Here is a 17,492-nt window from a genome sequence, read left to right as displayed (position 1 = left end):
GTAAATAACTAAAAAAAATTATAGGTGCAGGTAAACTGAGGCACAGGGCTGTGGAAGAGCACAGCTCCATTTCCCTTGGATATTGGGAGTGGTTACCTCTGGAAATCAGACCAGAAAGGGTTGACACCAAATATCTCCCAGACAGCTGCTCAGTCTGGAATAAATCCAAGAAACAGCATCCCAGGTACTGAACCTGCCGGAAAATTCAGCATCCAAGCATTTCTCCACTGCAAGATCTCACCCAAACCACTCCCCAACGCCGAATCTGTTGGCAAGCCTCCCTCTAGGACACTTGGGAGCCCATACCAATTTGTGCTTCCTGCTCTCAAGCACAAAATTCAGCAGAACAAAGATGAGATGTGACAGAACTCCAGAGTTTTGTCCCTTGGCAGAACCCCAGCAGGTGCTGGGGGCTGAGGCAGTGCTGTGTCCATCTCTCTGCAGGTACAGCAGTGTTCCCAGCCCAGCTGTGCTGCCCCACTCCCTTGGCACAGGGTGCAGCAGATGAAGATGCCTTTGAACAGACATGAGAGGGGCTGAAAACCTTTGACACCTCCATGTGAACTGTATATTTCCAAAATGTTAAGCAGCTTTGTGAGAGAGATTATCCTGAAGGATATTTTCCTGTAGTGTTGACATTTCTGTGTGAGTGATTAATTCCAACATGGGCATGGGGTGAGGAGGCAAAGGAGGCCTTTTCTCTTTGCCACCAGGCAAGTTCTGGTCTTTGCACCAGCAAGGCCATTAATTCATCCCTGTGACACTGCAGGTGACTTTGTCATCCTCATCTTCTTGGTCACTTCTCAAGGCAGAGGATTTTCCATGCCCCTTTTCATGAACCACTGTGATGGTACAGGCACTTTTCAGCTGTTTGTCCTCCAGGGGTCTGACTGCCTGTACATTTAGTCCATGTGCTGTCACAAACACCCTGCCTTGACTTTGGAAAAGAGGACAGCAACAGCTGAGAACAAAGATGGATTGTCACTTTTGGACATTGGTGTGCTGCAGGTGACGATGGCAGAAGGGCAAGCCATGGCTGCCTGAGCTGCTGGGAATTTTCTAACCCTCTCACCCAGCTCATTGATGACTCTCTAGAGAAGCAGCCTCACTCCTCCCCTACACTTCCAGTCAAGGGTGTCTTTCACTGGGGAATTTAATTTGCTGCAGAAAGGTTATTACATCCCTTCTGAGGTTTTCTACTCAATTCCTAAAAAATATAGAAAGTAAGTATGAAAAGAATATCGAATAACATATGTATAATCTATCTACCTCCATAAAAAAGAATATAAAAGAAAAATAAAACCGGCTATATAGTGAATAAAATTCCTTTTGCAATAGGAATCACTTCACAACCTCAATGACTCTGTGACTCTGCTCAGCTGTTCCTTTTGAGCTGTTGTACCTTCAGCTCTGCACCTCCAGGAGCAACTCTTAGGATTTATGGTACCCACAGGGATTCATCCAGGATAAAAAGAGTTTTCATCACCTGGCCAAAGGCTTATGAGATCTCACTTGTGTATGGAGAAAGCACAGCAGCAGAGACTGGCATCACTTGGACACAGAAGAGGCAAGTGAACTTTTTATTGCAGTTAGCATTCCTGCAGCAGTTTTCAGAGGAATAATATGAAATTCTAGACTGTAAAAAATGTAAAAGTTTGGCAAGATTTTGAAGCTCTCAATAGGCAAAGGCACCTTTCTTCCAGACAGGATTGCCCAGGACATCTGAAGGCTCTCAGTGCCGCACCTTGCATAATGATTAATTTAGTTAAGTTGGTCTTACAGTGGTGTAATATAAATTAGACTAAAAGGTGTCATGATAGCAGCATGGATGGTGCCTGTGTTGACAATCCCTCCCACGGCAGGTGGCTGCATGCCCACGATAAAATAAGCAAACAATCAGGAACCACATGTGGGACACTTCTCTCCCACTCTGCAAATCTCCAGTCCTTAGGGGTAACTGCTTCCCTCCTGGCTCCTCCAGTTAACCCATCTGCACTTGGAATCACACAAAAGCCATCTAAAATCATACCAAAATCTAAATATATCAGCATCAGAAAATGTGCTGCAGGCATTCAGTACTGTAAGGACGTGACCATTTTAACATTTGTCAGGGTCATAGCACAGAGCTGAGGAAACGTCCTTGGACAACTCTGCATTCCCAGGAGAATGAAACCAGGAGACACACAGAATCACCCAGCAGGCAGAAGGAACAGGAGCAATGGCAGCATTACTTAACTATGTGCAATTTGCTCTCCCCATCTTGATTTAAATTACACTGCCAGAAGAGACTGACAGTGCCTGGAATCAAATTGCTTAGAAAAGTGCCTCTTCAGAGACAGAGAAAAAAATGCCCAAATAACTGGAGTGCAAATGGTCTTGCAAAATGCCTATTGTGATTGGGGACAGCAGGACTTGGTCTCATGTTCATTAGGATAATGCTCATGTAACTGTGCTGGGCCAAACCCCCATGAAATGGGGGGGCCCTGCCCCCCTGACATTCCTACAGTGCACACATTAACCTGGTCTCCTCTCAAGAGCTGGAGGAGGCACCATTAAATAAGAATCTCTTGCTCTGCTCCTGCTTCCTTCACTTCTTCAGGTCAGCCTGGGCTCTGGGGACCATCTTCAGGACAATGGGCTTCTTTGGCTGCATGAAACCTTTCGAGTCCAGGTCCAGTGGGATCTTGAGCAGGAAGGAAAAAACAGCCACATCAGCTGGGAGAAAGGACAAACAGGACAACAGGAGCCCTAAAGCTCAAACACATCACAGCTACCACTCAGTTTCAATGTATTTCCCAGCTCACAGGCGTACTTACAGCAGGACCAGCACCCTTGCTCATGCAAAGCAGCCACCAGCAGGTGTTTAACAGCCCTCAGCTCTTGGATAAACTGGTTGGTGAGCTCTGGCTTTCAGCTGGAGTGGTACAAAGAGCTCGGTGCACTGATCAACAGGCTGCACGTGGAGGGAAGACAGCCAAACCCCATCCTGGGTGCTGCAGCTAAATGGGAGCATGCAGTGCCATTTTGTTTAATGCACAAGTGTGTCAGTACTAGGGCAGATAGATCATAATGGGAGATGGAAGAGCAATAAACTCTCCAGGAAGAGCAAAACTAAAATTGCTGCTCAGACCGAGTAGCAAAGCAAAAGCATCCTCAGCATCAAAGGTTTCCATGGGATAGGTTGGGAATCTCTTTAGAAACAAGATTTAAAGCTGGTGTTGGAGGAATCATCTTGCAAGGAAGGGATTTAAGTGTTTAAAGTCTCCCCCACCAATGGATGCTGCTCATATCCCAGCTCCCTCTCTCCCCATCAGGACAAGGGCGACACCCCCAGCCCAACAGGCCACATTCACCTCCCATATCCCAGTAAGCTTTGTTTCAGGAAATTTAAGCTTGGAGCCCAATGTGCCATCAGTGGAGCAGTGAGAGGAGGCTGCAACTTCCATGTGCATGTTCCAAAGGGATGTTCTAGCATGAAATTTTCCCTCCCATTCTGATGTACATGACACCTTCTGTAGAAAAAGGGCTGAAAGAACCCCATAAACCTATGGGCACCAATAATGCAATACATATTTAACTTGTCTCCTTTTAATTAAAGGCAGTTATAAAAAGAATCAATTTTATGGATTGCAGAGGACTAGAAAAATGTCATTAGACTTGGGGGAGGGTGGATAGGTCACTGCATTGTTAATGGACTATTACAGTCTTTCACCTCCAGGTTACCAGTTGAGCTGCAATCTGAATCTGCAGAGATTCCAGCTGAGCACCCGTGCCAAGTAATAATTTAATAAGGACTTTTCTGTTTCTTACAACAAACGTCCTTTGAGTGACTTGTTGCCCTCTCTGCTCTGATTTCCAAGGCTCTCCTCACAAACAGAATGTAATAATGGCCCAGCCTTTTGCAGCAGTGAGTGCAGGGAGCTGGGTCAGGCTGGAAACAACGTGGTGCTGCCTGCCTGAGGCACAGGAGCTGCCGTGCTCTCAGCAGGGCTGGACTGACACATCATTTCCAACAGCTCCTGCATTTATTTCATGTCAAACACTACCACCCTGCAAGGCCATCTCATCTGTATGCAGCATTCACTGGGCAAAACCAAAGCCTGGTGGGATCCTGCATAGCCCCTAAGAGGGAGGGGGTAATTAATTTAAGCTTAACCCATTTTGTGCTTGCTTGAAAACTGCTAACATTTAGGGACTTCCCTGGGTCATAAGAGATGAATTTTGTTGTCTTGGGATGTCCTACAGAGAGTGCTTGTGTTGCAAAACACATCTTTGGCACGGGCTGGGGGATATTCTCTTCCTGCTCTCTGGAGCGGAGTCTTCCTAATCTGGGTCAAACAGACCAACAGTGCACTGTGGGGGAGAGAGCACCCCACAAGTTAGGTGCACTCAAAGATAGGCACAGGACTTCAGGGATTTAAGACTAAAAGATCCCACCAACATTAAATATGCTACTGTAGAGGCTTCTTAAACAAAGCATAAGTAACTTGTGGTGAACCCCTTAAAATTAACTGAGAAGATTTAAACAGTTATTCCCATCTAACAGTAGGACATCTCAGAGGGAGTTAATGAGACACATCACCATGCATCCTCACCGGTGTGTCTTTGCAGGGTCTGAATGAGAAGTTCTGCAACAGGACAACCACAGCCACTTTCACAACAAGGAGAGCAAACCTCATCCCTATGCAGTTCCTGGGGCCTGCCCCAAATGGCAGGAAGGTGTAGGGGTCAATACCCTCTTTGCTCTCTTTACTGAACCTGGTTATACCAAAACAAACAAACAAACAAAAAAAAACCAAGTTAGCAAGAGCCACTCTGTTGCAGGATGTGTCAGCTTCCTAATCTGAAGTAATGAGGGGTCTGGGAAGGGAAAAGCTTTTTGTGTTTCTGTGCATATTAGAAACTAAGTCCTTTATTTCTGTCTCAATAGATATGTTATGCCTCTGCTTTCATCCCAATGCTCAGATTTGGTTGTGTAAATACAGGTGCATTGGGTGTCCTGGGAATACCTGAAATACACTAATGGATTTCATAACTGCTCTTTTTTCAGAACTCCCTCTCAGCTCCAAAACTGAACCCAGATTTCAAACCCTAAACCACACAGGTCTGCAGCTCCACAGCTTCCCTATAGATCAAAGGACTGAGCAAACACAAAGATGTTCTCCCACTGCGTGACTAAAGACAGGGCTGCTTTTGAGACATGCCAGCCCCATTCCTTTCCTCATCATGAAAAACAGGGAAGTACAATCAGCTTTACAGAGAAATTTGCCACAGAGCATTTTCAGTAATACTTCTTAGTGATCAGTTGGTTTTCATGTCAAAAAGCTTTTCATTCCCTGTGCATGAGGTACAAACCTCAGCTATGCTAAGTCAGAAGTGAAGTATCTCACTACTGAGACACCAGCACATCCCTCTGATGAACTCCCAGCAAGGCAAGTGAGTCCTAAAGATCTCTTGTCCAGCTACCCATGCCAAGTTTGACAACTGGAATAAGGATGTGGCTACTGGAGAAACTGGTCTGGCCCATTGCCAGAGCACTTGTATTTGGGTGTTTCCTTCTGAATCCAACACAAAGTGACCACAGGCTTCACAGGTGCTTCTGCCTGATACCACTGCCATGTTTTGTCTCAAAGGTCACCACATTCACATAGCAGGATTAGTTTCCAGGGGTATTTCATCTCTTGGTGCAAGGGCAGAAGTCTGGTCCTGTTCTCTCTGGACCAAGCATCAATGTCTTGGTGGCCACCTAATGATTACCAGGTTCATGGTATCCCAGGTCTGCCTTGGGCTATTGCATCATTTTGCAGGGTCTGACAGAGCTCCTAAGCAAAGATTGCTTCAGAATTTGAGTTAAAAATTGAGTTTTATTTCCTACCCATCTTTGCCCTTCCACTGCTGATTTGCAGGGCATTGTGCCAGTCACCCAATGGCTCTTGCTTTAATATCTGGCCATAAACCCCTCAGTGTTACAGCTGCTGGGAGCTGCTCTCACTGTTGCTCCCTTCAATGCAGTTAATTAAATTCCATGCACAGTTTATGGATGTAGATCATAAAACTCCCCTCACGGTAATGCTGGGACTAGATGTCAGACAATGATAAATGCCTAATTTAAATGTTATAATCATGCATTCCCCTCTTTTGCTGCCATTTCCACTCCCAGGGCTGAGGTTGAGCATGCAGCTATTCCCCCATGTGGCCCTCACCTCTCAGGCCTGAACTCGTCCGGCTCTGGCCAGTACTGTGGGTCCCGGTGCAGCACGAAGGCTGGGATCAGGACCACCACTCCCTCTGGAATAGTCACTCCATTGAGCTCCACAGTCTTCTTGCAGACCCTCTCGAGCCGGCCCCCGGTGGGGTAGAGCCGGATGGATTCGCTCACCACCATATCCAAGTACTCCATCTGAATGATGGCATTGTATGTGGGAGAGGCCTGGGAGAGGAATGGGAGGACTGAGAACACCGCACTGCAACTTCCACCCCTACAGCCCCCCAGTGCTTCCAGGGAAGGGGGAATCTCAGAGCCAGCACCTCTGCCACTCTGTTTCCAACCTGGGTTTGCAAGGCAGGTGGAACAAGCCCAGCATCTTCCTTTACCTTGTTAGGCAGGTGTGCATCGACCTCGTCCTGGAGTCGCTGCTGCACGTCAGGGTGGGTGGCCAGGTTGTAGGCTATGTAGCTGAGGGTGGAGCTGGTGGTCTCATAACCAGCAAAGACAAAGATAAGAGCCTGGGCCAGAACTTCCTCATCACTTAATGCTGAAAAAAGACATAGAAGCACATACAAGAAGCTGAAAATTACAAACCCTTGGGAATTCAGGATCCCAGTCATCAGTCTAGGTAATGCTACTCCTAGCTACATAATGGCTGGTAAAGGAAACATCCAGCTTACCCTCTGGTACCACAGAGGGGTGCACAATGCAGAGCAGTGTGCCCTACAAGTACCCTGTCCTGGCACCTCAAAAGTTTAAAAGCATCCTGCCTTGAGTTGACAGACCAGAACTATGCCTTGGCTGAGCCTTTATCGTCTTACACTTTACCTAGGACAGGGAACAGAGATGAGCTCACAGGTGAGCAAGGTACACACAGCATATGTGCTTTGCGTGCTTTTTGATATACAGCCAACATTGTCGGCCTTCAGAGACAACAAAGTAAGAAATTGGGGTAAGGAGATACTCTTTTTGTTCTTTGTTGCACAAACACACCTCAGAAGTTATCCCAGGAAATTAGATATAATAAAAATATGGCTGACCTGTGATAAACATCATTATGGCCCCACTACTGAGACCCCAAATCTTTCATGGGATTAATGACTAAAATTCTCTCCCTGCTTCCCTTTTAAATGGATAAGGAACTATTGCTTTCTCCTGAGAGGAGGACACATCTCAAGACACACTTTTGTCCAAGCTGGTCTCAGCAGACTTGGAGCCATCATGTGAGTTCTGTGATTCAATCATGAGCTGCAGGAAATCCACCCGGTCCTGGGGAGAAACAGAGGCAGAGAAGATGTGGGTGAGGAGGAGGAAAACCTTGTCCAGCACAAGTCCCTTGCTGAGACACCTGCTCCACTCACAGCTCATTGCTTCAGTACACGATGAGGTCTGGACTACAGACCCTTCAGGAACACAAATACTTTCTCCACTTGGACCCCCAGGCAGGGTGTGGTTCTGGCCTTTCTCGGGTTTGGTGAGCTTGGAGAACAGGTGACACACCACAGCTGCACTTGGGCTGTCTGTGCTGTTTCCACTACTGATGGCTGGAGACAAGAAATCCACACCAAACAATCTACCTGTGGAGGAAAGAGATTTCCTGCCTGGCCTACAAAGCACACAAAGGTTCAAACCTCATCTGTCTCCTCCATTTTCCAATGAACAGAGACAGAAAAACTTAAAAGTCATGGTGTGGGCTAAAGGGCAGAGAGCCCTGTGCCACAGCTGAGGGAAGCTGCCATCTTCAAGAAGCTTGCAAACATTTAATCTTTTGAAAAAATGCATCAGGTTTCATGAAGCCTCCCAGGATTTTTTTTTTGCAGAGCAATTTTGTTTTGGTTTGAGAGGTTCTCAGTGGAAGCATAAGAGGCCCCTGCATAAAAAAAGCACTGTGCAGGAAGCAGGGAGGCAGGTTAAAAGGTAGCTTGTGCTCCAGCTCTGGGAGAAGCAGGGATCAAGATGAAAAACACCGTGGCAGCCTGCAGCTTGCTTTCTGCTCCAGACACAGAAGAGCAGCTTCAAAGGCAGGAGGCTCAGTTTGACACCAAACAGTGGAGGTGATTTTCAAAGCTTATGCAGAGAAATGACCCCATAAACTGGCCATCACCATCCCAGCCCCACACCACACTGAAATCCCAGCAGGAGAAAAGTCTTGGAGAGATGGGTGGAGACTTCCCCAGTGATAAACCTTGATTCTCCCAGACTGTCACAGCTGGAATTACAGTACTGAGGAATGTAACATCAATGTAACTTTTCCCATTCTATTCTGGGGTTGTGGAGCACCCCAAAGTGGTAGTTTTGTTCTGTAGAAACTCACCCCCAGATTTTTCCATACTTTTCAAAGCATTTCTGGTCAAAATTGTGGACTCCCTGGAAAAGAAGAAAGGAGAAATGAACAGTTTGCCAGTGAAAAGTGATCAAAGCAGGCCACAGCTGGCAGCACAGTGCATCCCACAGCCCCATTGTAAGTGGCAGAGGTTGAGGTCGGGACGTGCATGGTCCTCTTAAGCATCATGTAGATGCTTAGGGGACATTTGCATTGGAGAGAAAAAAGAGAGCAGAGATTGAAAAAATAAAAAGGTACTTTCAACTTCCACCAGCCAACCTGATCTAAAAACGTAAAGAAGAAAAGATATGACAGGCTACAAAGTTTTAGTGAGCAGAGTTAGGAGGCAGAACTGGATCCCAGGGTGTCCTTTCGCCTTCAGCTCAACAAGTTAGAGCTGCTGCTGTCTTGTCCTCATACGATCTTCCTCTGCAGTTACTGAACACAGATTTTTATTTTGTTTCCATTAGGGTTTTAACTGATGTTAGATGTAACAATGAAACTTACCAGACACATAAGGCTCACTAAACCATTAGTAAGAGGCAACATGAATGACCTGAATCAGGAAACAGAATAAAACACCTCTTTTTTCTTGAAGCCAATACACTTAATCTGCATTTGCAATCAGTTTCCTGTGGTCAGCTACTGCCTTGAGGAACCTCATCTGCCTTATTTGATGAGGTTTGATAGCTTGATAATATTTGAGTTTTATTTAAAAATGTATTTGTCTGACAGTCTCAGGCTGGCCCAAAAGTAAGTGGTTGGATGAAGCATTCAGCCTCTTCATGTTGATGATAAAAAGAGCAAAGGAACATGCAGTTCCCAGAAAACAACTGTCTTAGAAATCTCTCCAATGGTTTTGTTTTTTTGGGTTTTTTTTTTGTTTTTTTTTTTGTTGTTTCCAACAGAACTTCAGTTGCTCAAGAGCAGGTAGAAACACAGGGAGAAACAAAAAATTTAAATTACAAAGTAGTTTTTAAATACAGCACACCTCCTTCAGGTTAGCCTGAACTTTTATGTTCTCCATATGTCCAAAGAGCTTCCTGCCTAAAAGCACAATTTTCATCTGACTGAATCAAGGATAAAGGAAAGAGATGCCCAAAGAATAGGGAAAACAGCAGTAGCCACAAGAAGGATGTAAGACACTAAGGAGCATCAGCTGCTGGTACTCACATGTCGGTACTCCAGGAAAGTTCCCACAAATGGCAGAGGCCGTGGGCCAGGAATGCCCAGCTTCTTGAAGGTCTGGTAGGGCCATATCCCATAGCTGTCAACAAAGAGCATGAGAGAAGCATTTATACAATGAAAAGAGAAGATACTTCTTCCTGAGCACAGGGAACTTCTTAAATAACTGGTTTCTGTCACTCAGGGAAAGCTGAAATTATGGACCAGCAGCAGCTCTGCTGAGGATACTCTTTGCAATAAATGCAGGATCACTTAGGGTACATTTTGATGGAAGACAAGGGCTGAAAGGAGCTGCACCCCAGCCTATGCAAACCAGTGTACCTGGGCACCTCAGGGCTTTACTCAGGGTCTCATTTAGTTGCCCAGCTCAGGCAAACGTGGCTCAGGTGACTCAGGAGAGATCTCGGAGCGATCGAGTTCTGAAGCTGAGGACTGCCCTTGTGTTTGTCTTTGCAAAACCTCCTGTGATGCTCAGGTGGCCGCACTACATCGGCAGGGCAGGGACATAAATTATCACAGCAAAATTAAGTTTTAGCCTGTAGAGCTCATTACAGCTCCCTTGAGCCATATAAGCCAAAGTTTTGCCAACAGAACTACTTAATCGGGGAGGTTCTGCTGGCAGCAGCTCCAGCATCACCCTGCGCTGCTCCCAGCTGGCACAGCCCAAGGACACCACGGGCGCTGATGGCTTTAAACAACCGGAAGTTCCTTCCTGGGAAAAGATTAAAAAACCCCAAATATTTCCTTTACTTTCCCTCCCCGCCGAGCCCAGCTCGCTCCTTCCCGCTGGCAGCGGGGCCCCGCACCGCTCCGAGCAGCGCTCGCTGTGCCCTGAGGGCAGCGCGGGGCCCCGGGTGGTTTCAGCGCTAATTCACTCCAACCCCACCGGCACCGGGCTCTTCTGCCCGGTCCTCCAGGGGACCGGCCTCTACTTACAGGACCACGAGGCACAGGAAGGCGACAAGGAGCAGCCAGGTGACAGGGGACAGGCTGGGCAGGAGCGGCATGGTGCCCGCTGTCCGCCCGCTTCTGACACAGCGCCCCGGCCCGTGCCCGCCCTCACGGAGGGAGGCGACGCTTCACGCCCACCGGTGCCTCAGGGCCGCGTCCCCCCGAGCCGGGGGCAGATCCTCTGAAGGATTCAATCCTGTGGCAGCGGAACTTGTAGTCTCACCTGTGCGGTTCTGCCTGAGTCGGTGACCTGCCAGCCGCAGGGAGCCGCCAGGGCAGGGCCGTGCGGGCAGGAGGTGCTGCGGGCCGGGCCCGGCCATCCGCGGGCACAGCGCCAGCGCTCCCGGCCTCCTCACCTGGGGACAGATTCCCACCTCACCTGGGGGCGGATTCCCACCTCACCTGGGGGCGGATTCCCACCTCACCTGGGGACGGATTCCCTCCTCACCTGGGGACGGATTCCCACCTCACCTGGGGACGGATTCCCACCTCACCTGGGGGCGGATTCCCTCCTCACCTGGGGGCGGATTCCCTCCTCACCTGGGGGCGGATTCCCTCCTCACCTGGGGGCCGATTCCCACATCCCCTCTGCCCCGGGCGTTCTCTCTGCGCTCAGGTTGCACAAATGATGGCATTTGGCTTTAGGCAGCTCAGTTTCCCCCTCAGGCACAGACACTGGGCTGTCTGCATTCTGTCAGAGAAGTGGGAAGTGCATTTTGTGTATGGGGGACACAGTGGAGCCTCTGGCCAGTTCAGCTCCAGCATACACAAATACCCCGTGCTGGTGGGTGTGTGTGGGGATGGGTCAGGCTGTGGTGTCCCTTGTCCCCGTCACACTAGGAAAGGCCACAAATCTCTTCCACTGCCCAGTCAGCACCATCCCCTTCTCTGTATTCCCTGAAGACACCAGTAGGCACACAATGACCCTACATCACTCTCGCCTGCATCAGACACTACTCCCTGCCTTTGGCTTACTCAGCCTTAAGGAAACCCAAGTGCTTCTGCAGTTACCTGCCAGTCAGATCTCACGTGGCTCTGCCTGCAGGCCAGCCGTGGATTTTGCCTCTACCTAAACATTTCTTTTGCCTCATAAAACACACGCAGCCTGTGCTGAGCTGCCAGCAGTGACCTCCACACTTATGAGGAACAGCTGAGCAGCAGCACTGCCAGTTTTGGTAGGTCAGTGTCCCAGACATCCCCAGCATTGCACAGCCACCATGTGCTCAATGATTCACATAATCACTGGCAGTAATCAATTAACCATTTTATGAAGGCGCATCCCTGATTTCCCTGACTCCTGCTTCTCCAGGCTGCTCTGAAGAGCTGAGCTGTAGCAGGATGCTGTGACAGGAACTTTAGTCTCCATTTTATGGGATCTGCCCCTTTTAAGACACCTTGAAGTAACTGTACTCAGGGAGTTATCCTTTCTCTTGCATCCAAAGGCTGGTTCTTCTCCTTGACAGGTCCCATACCAGAAGGACATAAAGAACAGCAGTGAAAGGCAGGAGGAGAAACCAGGCTCTAGAGCAGTAACTCCCAAGCTGGGATTAGCTGCATTTCTTCCCTCACACAAACCCTTTGATTTTCCAATAATTTTTAACAGCTGTTGTGATTTCTCAGTAGAAAGTGGGTTTGTGGTTCAGTATTTTCTCCTCCCTCACAAAGAAACTGAAGCAAGGAAAGATTTCAGGGGAAAACAAGAATGTTAGCTCTAGTCCCTAAAATATGTAAATAAACTGTGCACCATCTTTGCATACAAGGAAATTACTAATTTGTCCAAAACAAATTAGTAACTAGATTTCTTTTTTTTTGCAGGTCTCTTGAAGCACTGTGCCTCTCCAGCACCCCAGATTTGAAAAAATCATAGTTGATAAAATGTCCACCTCCCAGTCAAAATTGCTGCCATGACTCAGAGCTGCAGGTGGGGCCATTCTGAACACTCACTATCAAATAATTTGATACAAATTGCATGTATTAAAGTGATGCTTTTATCCTTACACAACCCTTTATAGTAAATGTGGTGGCATACTCTGTACTTACTTAGACTATTTTTCTAACATGAATATCACTGAAATGGCACCCAGGAGGAATAAATCAGAGGCAAAGGCTCTCCAGATAATTTTTCTGGCAACATTTAAAGGGGTTTAGCATTGTGGGCAAGCAAATTGCACAACAGGGCTGCAGATGAGGGGCTGCTGGGGCATCCCAGCCCCTTGTCTAAGAGAAGGGAAGAAAATTGCCCATTGTTTGGGCTACACAACTCTTGTCTGTCCAACGCTGGTGATCCAGCAAAAACATCTTGTGGTACGAAAGGGGGAGCGATGAGTGCTCCCCACTTGTGCACTCCCCACAGCAACAGCAGCAGCAGCCTGCAAGTTGACATCTTCTAATTCACCTCTTTCACAAAACTGTCACTTCTCCCCACCCCTCTCATTTCAGGTAATAACTTTTTAATAGGAGATACCTCCAAGAGAGATGCTAAACCCTGTTGGTAGAGCCACATCAATGCCTGTGACATCTCTGATGTGCTGGTCTACAGGCATGGTTATATATTAGAAAGCAGAGCTGGTTCACCCTTGTGATGTTTCCAGGGTTAGAGACCTGTACCTAAGAAGGACCCAGAGTGGTCCAAAAGGAATGTTCCTCTCTGGGTCATAAGCACACGTGGCCTCAGCATCTCTGACATTGCCCTTCTTACTGACACCAACACACTGCCACTGCTTTCCTCATTAATAACAAATCCCAAGGGCTCTAAAAAGCTTGCTGGAGCCCTGGGGATGAGCACAGTGCTATTAAAAGACTATTTATTCTTATGCCCTGGGGAGAGGAGGAGTAACTGAGTGTGACCCTCTTCCCCCACAGCAGGGTGGCCTGTGATGGTCCCAGGCAGCACTGAAGCCATGGCCCTGCCCTCCCACACTTGTCCTCTGGCCACCACATGACCCCTCACTCTGTGGTGGTTCCTGGCATGTTTGTTGTTGCTGTGCCACCCTGGAAACAATCCCAGTTCAATATTAACTCACACATTATCTACCACTCCTCTTTGCAATGGCAGAGTGTTTTCATGCACTGGTACCCTTCCTGTGTTTGTGTTCCTTCTGCTGAGCTGACATGCTGCACTCCTAGGAGCCAGAGGGGAACAGGTAGCCAAGGAACTGAGATCTGTGGGGATTCAAAAGCTGATGGTCACCATGGCTAACAAACAGAAGGAGACATGAACTGTGATAACTGGCTGTAAAAATGGGACAATGCAACCTAGACCAACTGGAACAGCAGCAACTGAACTGATGGGGCACATGTTAAAACTCATGCAGAATTTCAGTTTCTATAAGCTCACAGAAAGAGAAACAAAAATTTGAACTCGAGGGTCCTTCCTGAAGGAGAGGTGATTTTACTACTCTCTGCTTGGCAGGACTGAACCTGGCCAAAGGGAGAGAAGTCCTGCATGAGTGCAGAGCACTGGTGGAAGGCCATCCCCAGAAGACAAATGCTCCCCTGCATCTCAGGCTCTCCGTTAGAGAGAATGAGACATAGTCTTGCAAACAAGATAATGCTTATTATCTTATTTGCAAGATAATGTCTCGTTAGCTGCTGTGTTACAGACCCAAAGGTTTTCCTTTCCTACACATACTATGGGAAAAGTCATGTTGTAACACAGTCTTTCTAACAGCCATAGCAAAATGTCAGCCCAATTAATAACCAGGCTTTTATTCACTGACTGTCCCATCTTTAACAATTCCCTTCATTACATCCCACAAATGACATCATGAGCTGTTTATTCCTTGCTCTTCCTTACAAACCTTGCTCTCAAATGAGCCTCTTGAAAGGACTAAATGGGAAAGCAGCAGATGTATGACATCCTCAAAGAGCTCCAGCAGCCAGGGGAGGACCAAGGGCTGGCACCAGCTTCTGCCCTCCCTCTCACCAAGCCCAAAACCACACAGCACTTCATGCCTGGGTATATCTGAGACCTCTGCAGAGCAAAAAGACCACATTGTTCCTTTCATCCAGCAATGCTGCTGAATGCTCCTGAAGCGTTGACAGCTGAAACCCATCTCCCTTTCACTCCTCTATAATTTCTGAGCAAGGATAGAAAATCATAAGCTGCAGCCAGTGTTAAAGTGTAAAACCAATTCTGGAAAGCACAGCGGGGGCAGTGCTGTGTGCACTCCCCGCTCATGCTCGGACACCAGCTCCTCCAAGGACAACTTCTTCTTTGCCTGTCTCACATTGTACCAGAGAGCAACTCTGGCTTTTCAGACCTTCCAGCTGGTAGCTCAGTCTCACTGCATGAAGCAGCCAGTGCTTTTCAGAAAGTATTATTGCACCACTTGCAATGACCTCAATTTCTGCTGAGCTGCTTCCAAACCAGAAATCAAGCCAGAAAAGACAAAAATCATGACACGACCCTGAAACCATTATCTCCAAACACATGACATGCAGCCCTTTCTACCACCATTCCCTTATCTCCAAACCCACCCTATCTCATGAAGACACACATTAGAAACAATCCAGTGTTCTGGAATCTATTTTGGAGTCAGGATCTCTGTTCAGCCAGACCCAGCACTCACAGCCACATTGCTGCCCAAGGGCAGAGTTTGGCCCATTGTTTCTATCTCCTCTGGGTTCTGGCTGCTTTATCTGGACACATTCTGGATATGAACTCAGGGCAGGGATGAAGCTGTTTGGCTCTTGAGTCATTTGGCATTGTGGACTCCCTATCAGCAGCTGCTGGATGTGAGCCATCCCTGACATGTTCAGGCACAGTCCTTGAGAATCCAAGCAGGTATGGCTGGAGGCTTATCACTCAGCCTCACAGGATTTCTCTATTGCAGCTAAAGCCAAGCATTTGGCTGGTTGGATTAACCCTTGCTGGCTTTGTGAAATAGGCTTCATTGAAAACAAGCATCTTTCTCTCACCTTTTAATTTCTTCTGTGGCGTGGAGACAGCTATGGATCAATGAAAGTGTCCTCATCGATCACCCTGGATGTATTTTGCTGGACAGAGGATTGAAATACTGAATCCTTCCTCTGCCAGTCTTCCACATGGTGGGGGATAAAACATTTCCCAATTTCCATCACTTTATGTGAGGTTTAATCCCAGAGGATACAGTCTCCCAGCAGATTAAGTCAGTCTCATAAATACAGTTGAAAATTGACCCTTGTTTATCCCAATTTTCCCATCATCAGCTTTTTGATGACTCCCATTGCCCTGCTCCTCCCCTGCCCCCCACCTGTGGGGTTCATACCAATCAGATGTACTTATACATAAGTAAGAAATAAATCAAGATTGCAAAGGTTTATATTTAAAAGCTGAGCCTTGTACTGTTGGAATTAGACTCTAATTAGGTCAGTTGTGTTCCCCTGGTAGGGTAAGAATGATAGTGCCGAAAACAGACAATTTATAAAGACCCAAAAATAACTCATCCTGCTGTTTTATAAGAAAGATGTGTTTTCTTTGCCCTGTGCTGAGGACATTGCCGTCAAGGCCACTTGGGCACACCAATAGCAGCCACACAGACTGCATCTGGTCCCACAGGCAAAGCTGACCTGTGCCTCAGTTTCCTCCTTCCACAGGTGGGATATTCATCCTTCCCAATTTGGCAGGGCTGTGGTGAGGTCACCTGTGTTTGTTAGGTATTTTGTCACTCTTGGCATGAGGTCCCAGGCTATAGCACGCAGGTTTATTTTCCCAGCTTGCCTTTTAGCCTTATCTATACCTTCTCTGGAGTGCACAAAGGGCTAAAACTCAGTCTGAGGAGGCTCAGGGTAAAGAACAAGTCCTTGCAGCTGCTTTTCTAGGGTGTGCATCATCAGCATAAAAAGTGCCCAGAGCCCCTTGGAAATTGCACAAAGCAGGGAATTACCTTTGAGTGACACCGTGGGTGTTGGTCCCTTCTTCCTCCGAACACATTTTTGTCACGCAACCATGAGCAGCTTCCTCGCTCCTCCACAGGCAGGTGTTGATCCTCTGATTCCACAAGACTTCACAGGTTTCAGCGCTGCTGACAAATTAGCCTTGTAAAGCCTCGAAGAATGACTTCACACATCAGCCTCGTCTGATTTAGGATTATCCTAACTCGTTAACAAATGGTGATAAACGTGCCAATTGCCTACTTAATGAAGGTTTCTACCAGGCTGGGAAGTCAGCGGCCACACCGCCTTGGCTTGGAGGGACGTGCCCAGCATTTCTAAGTAAACAAGACAGCAAAGCTAAAGAACTCCTGGAGCACAGTGGAAGTGAACAAAAACCCAACAAAAACATGTGTTCACGTTAAGTTCCTTTTGATTTTGTGGGAAATGCAGGTTCGAGATGAAAATAATCAGTGAGGCAAGAGGAGGAGAAGAAAAATAATAAAAACAAGAGGCAGGCTTACAAAAGAAAAAACAGAAAAGAAAAGGAGCGAGGAGAAAAATAAATAACCCTGGAGCAAAAACGCAGAGGGGAAAAGAGGGAACAAAAGAGACAAATAGCAGGAAAAGGATCAGTAATGAAAGCCCAGATTACTTGATTCAGTCAAGCCACTGCTTGTGCTGTTCAGGGCAGGGCGGGAAGCCAATTTGTTTTCTCTGGTATTGTTTAGGCTACGAATACCGTGGCAGATTTCCCATCCACTCCCATGTTTATGTCCGTGCTCCAATCCTAGCCACAAAAACGTGTGGGGGAAACACATCCTGAGAAGAGTAAGGGCTGGAAGCTGGAGGATGATACACTTTGGAGCCAAATGGCCTCAAAAAAGCACTTCTGCACCTTATGGCAATTTTGCAGGATAATGTCTCGTTCACGAAATGCTGTGGCGGGAGGATTTTCATCTTCAAAATGGG

At 47.4% G+C, this 17,492-nt stretch overlaps 1 protein-coding gene across 1 annotated transcript; it reads right to left on the bottom strand.

Annotated features, from left to right (window-relative positions):
* Positions 1 to 1,566: 1,566 nt before the first annotated feature.
* On the bottom strand, positions 1,567 to 10,865 carry LOC100223162 (cytochrome P450 3A19). The gene is made up of 9 exons (XM_041719189.2): positions 10,653 to 10,865; positions 9,705 to 9,798; positions 8,523 to 8,575; positions 7,709 to 7,814; positions 7,393 to 7,477; positions 6,595 to 6,755; positions 6,204 to 6,430; positions 4,596 to 4,758; positions 1,567 to 2,683 (listed from the first exon to the last, which is right to left on the bottom strand). Exons 1-9 carry the CDS (start codon positions 10,721 to 10,723, stop codon positions 2,588 to 2,590), a joined length of 1,056 nt encoding a protein of 351 aa, XP_041575123.2. The 5' UTR covers positions 10,724 to 10,865; the 3' UTR covers positions 1,567 to 2,587.
* Positions 10,866 to 17,492: the final 6,627 nt, after the last annotated feature.

The sequence above is a fragment of the Taeniopygia guttata genome, chromosome 14 (assembly GCF_048771995.1).
Source record: "Taeniopygia guttata chromosome 14, bTaeGut7.mat, whole genome shotgun sequence".
NCBI lineage: Eukaryota > Metazoa > Chordata > Aves > Passeriformes > Estrildidae > Taeniopygia > Taeniopygia guttata.
Note: the sequence above shows the minus strand (reverse complement) of the source record. Positions and strands in the feature narration are given on the sequence as shown.

Coding starts and splice junctions, on each gene's coding strand:
- LOC100223162 (XM_041719189.2), bottom strand. CDS start 10,723: ATGCCGCTCCTGCCCAGCCTGTCCCCTGTCACCTGGCTGCTCCTTGTC. Junction 9,799..10,652: donor TTCCTGTGCCTCGTGGTCCT/GTAAGTAGAGGC, acceptor CTTTGTTGACAG/CTATGGGATATGGCCCTACC. Junction 8,576..9,704: donor CTTTCCTGGAGTACCGACAT/GTGAGTACCAGC, acceptor CTTCTTTTCCAG/GGAGTCCACAATTTTGACCA.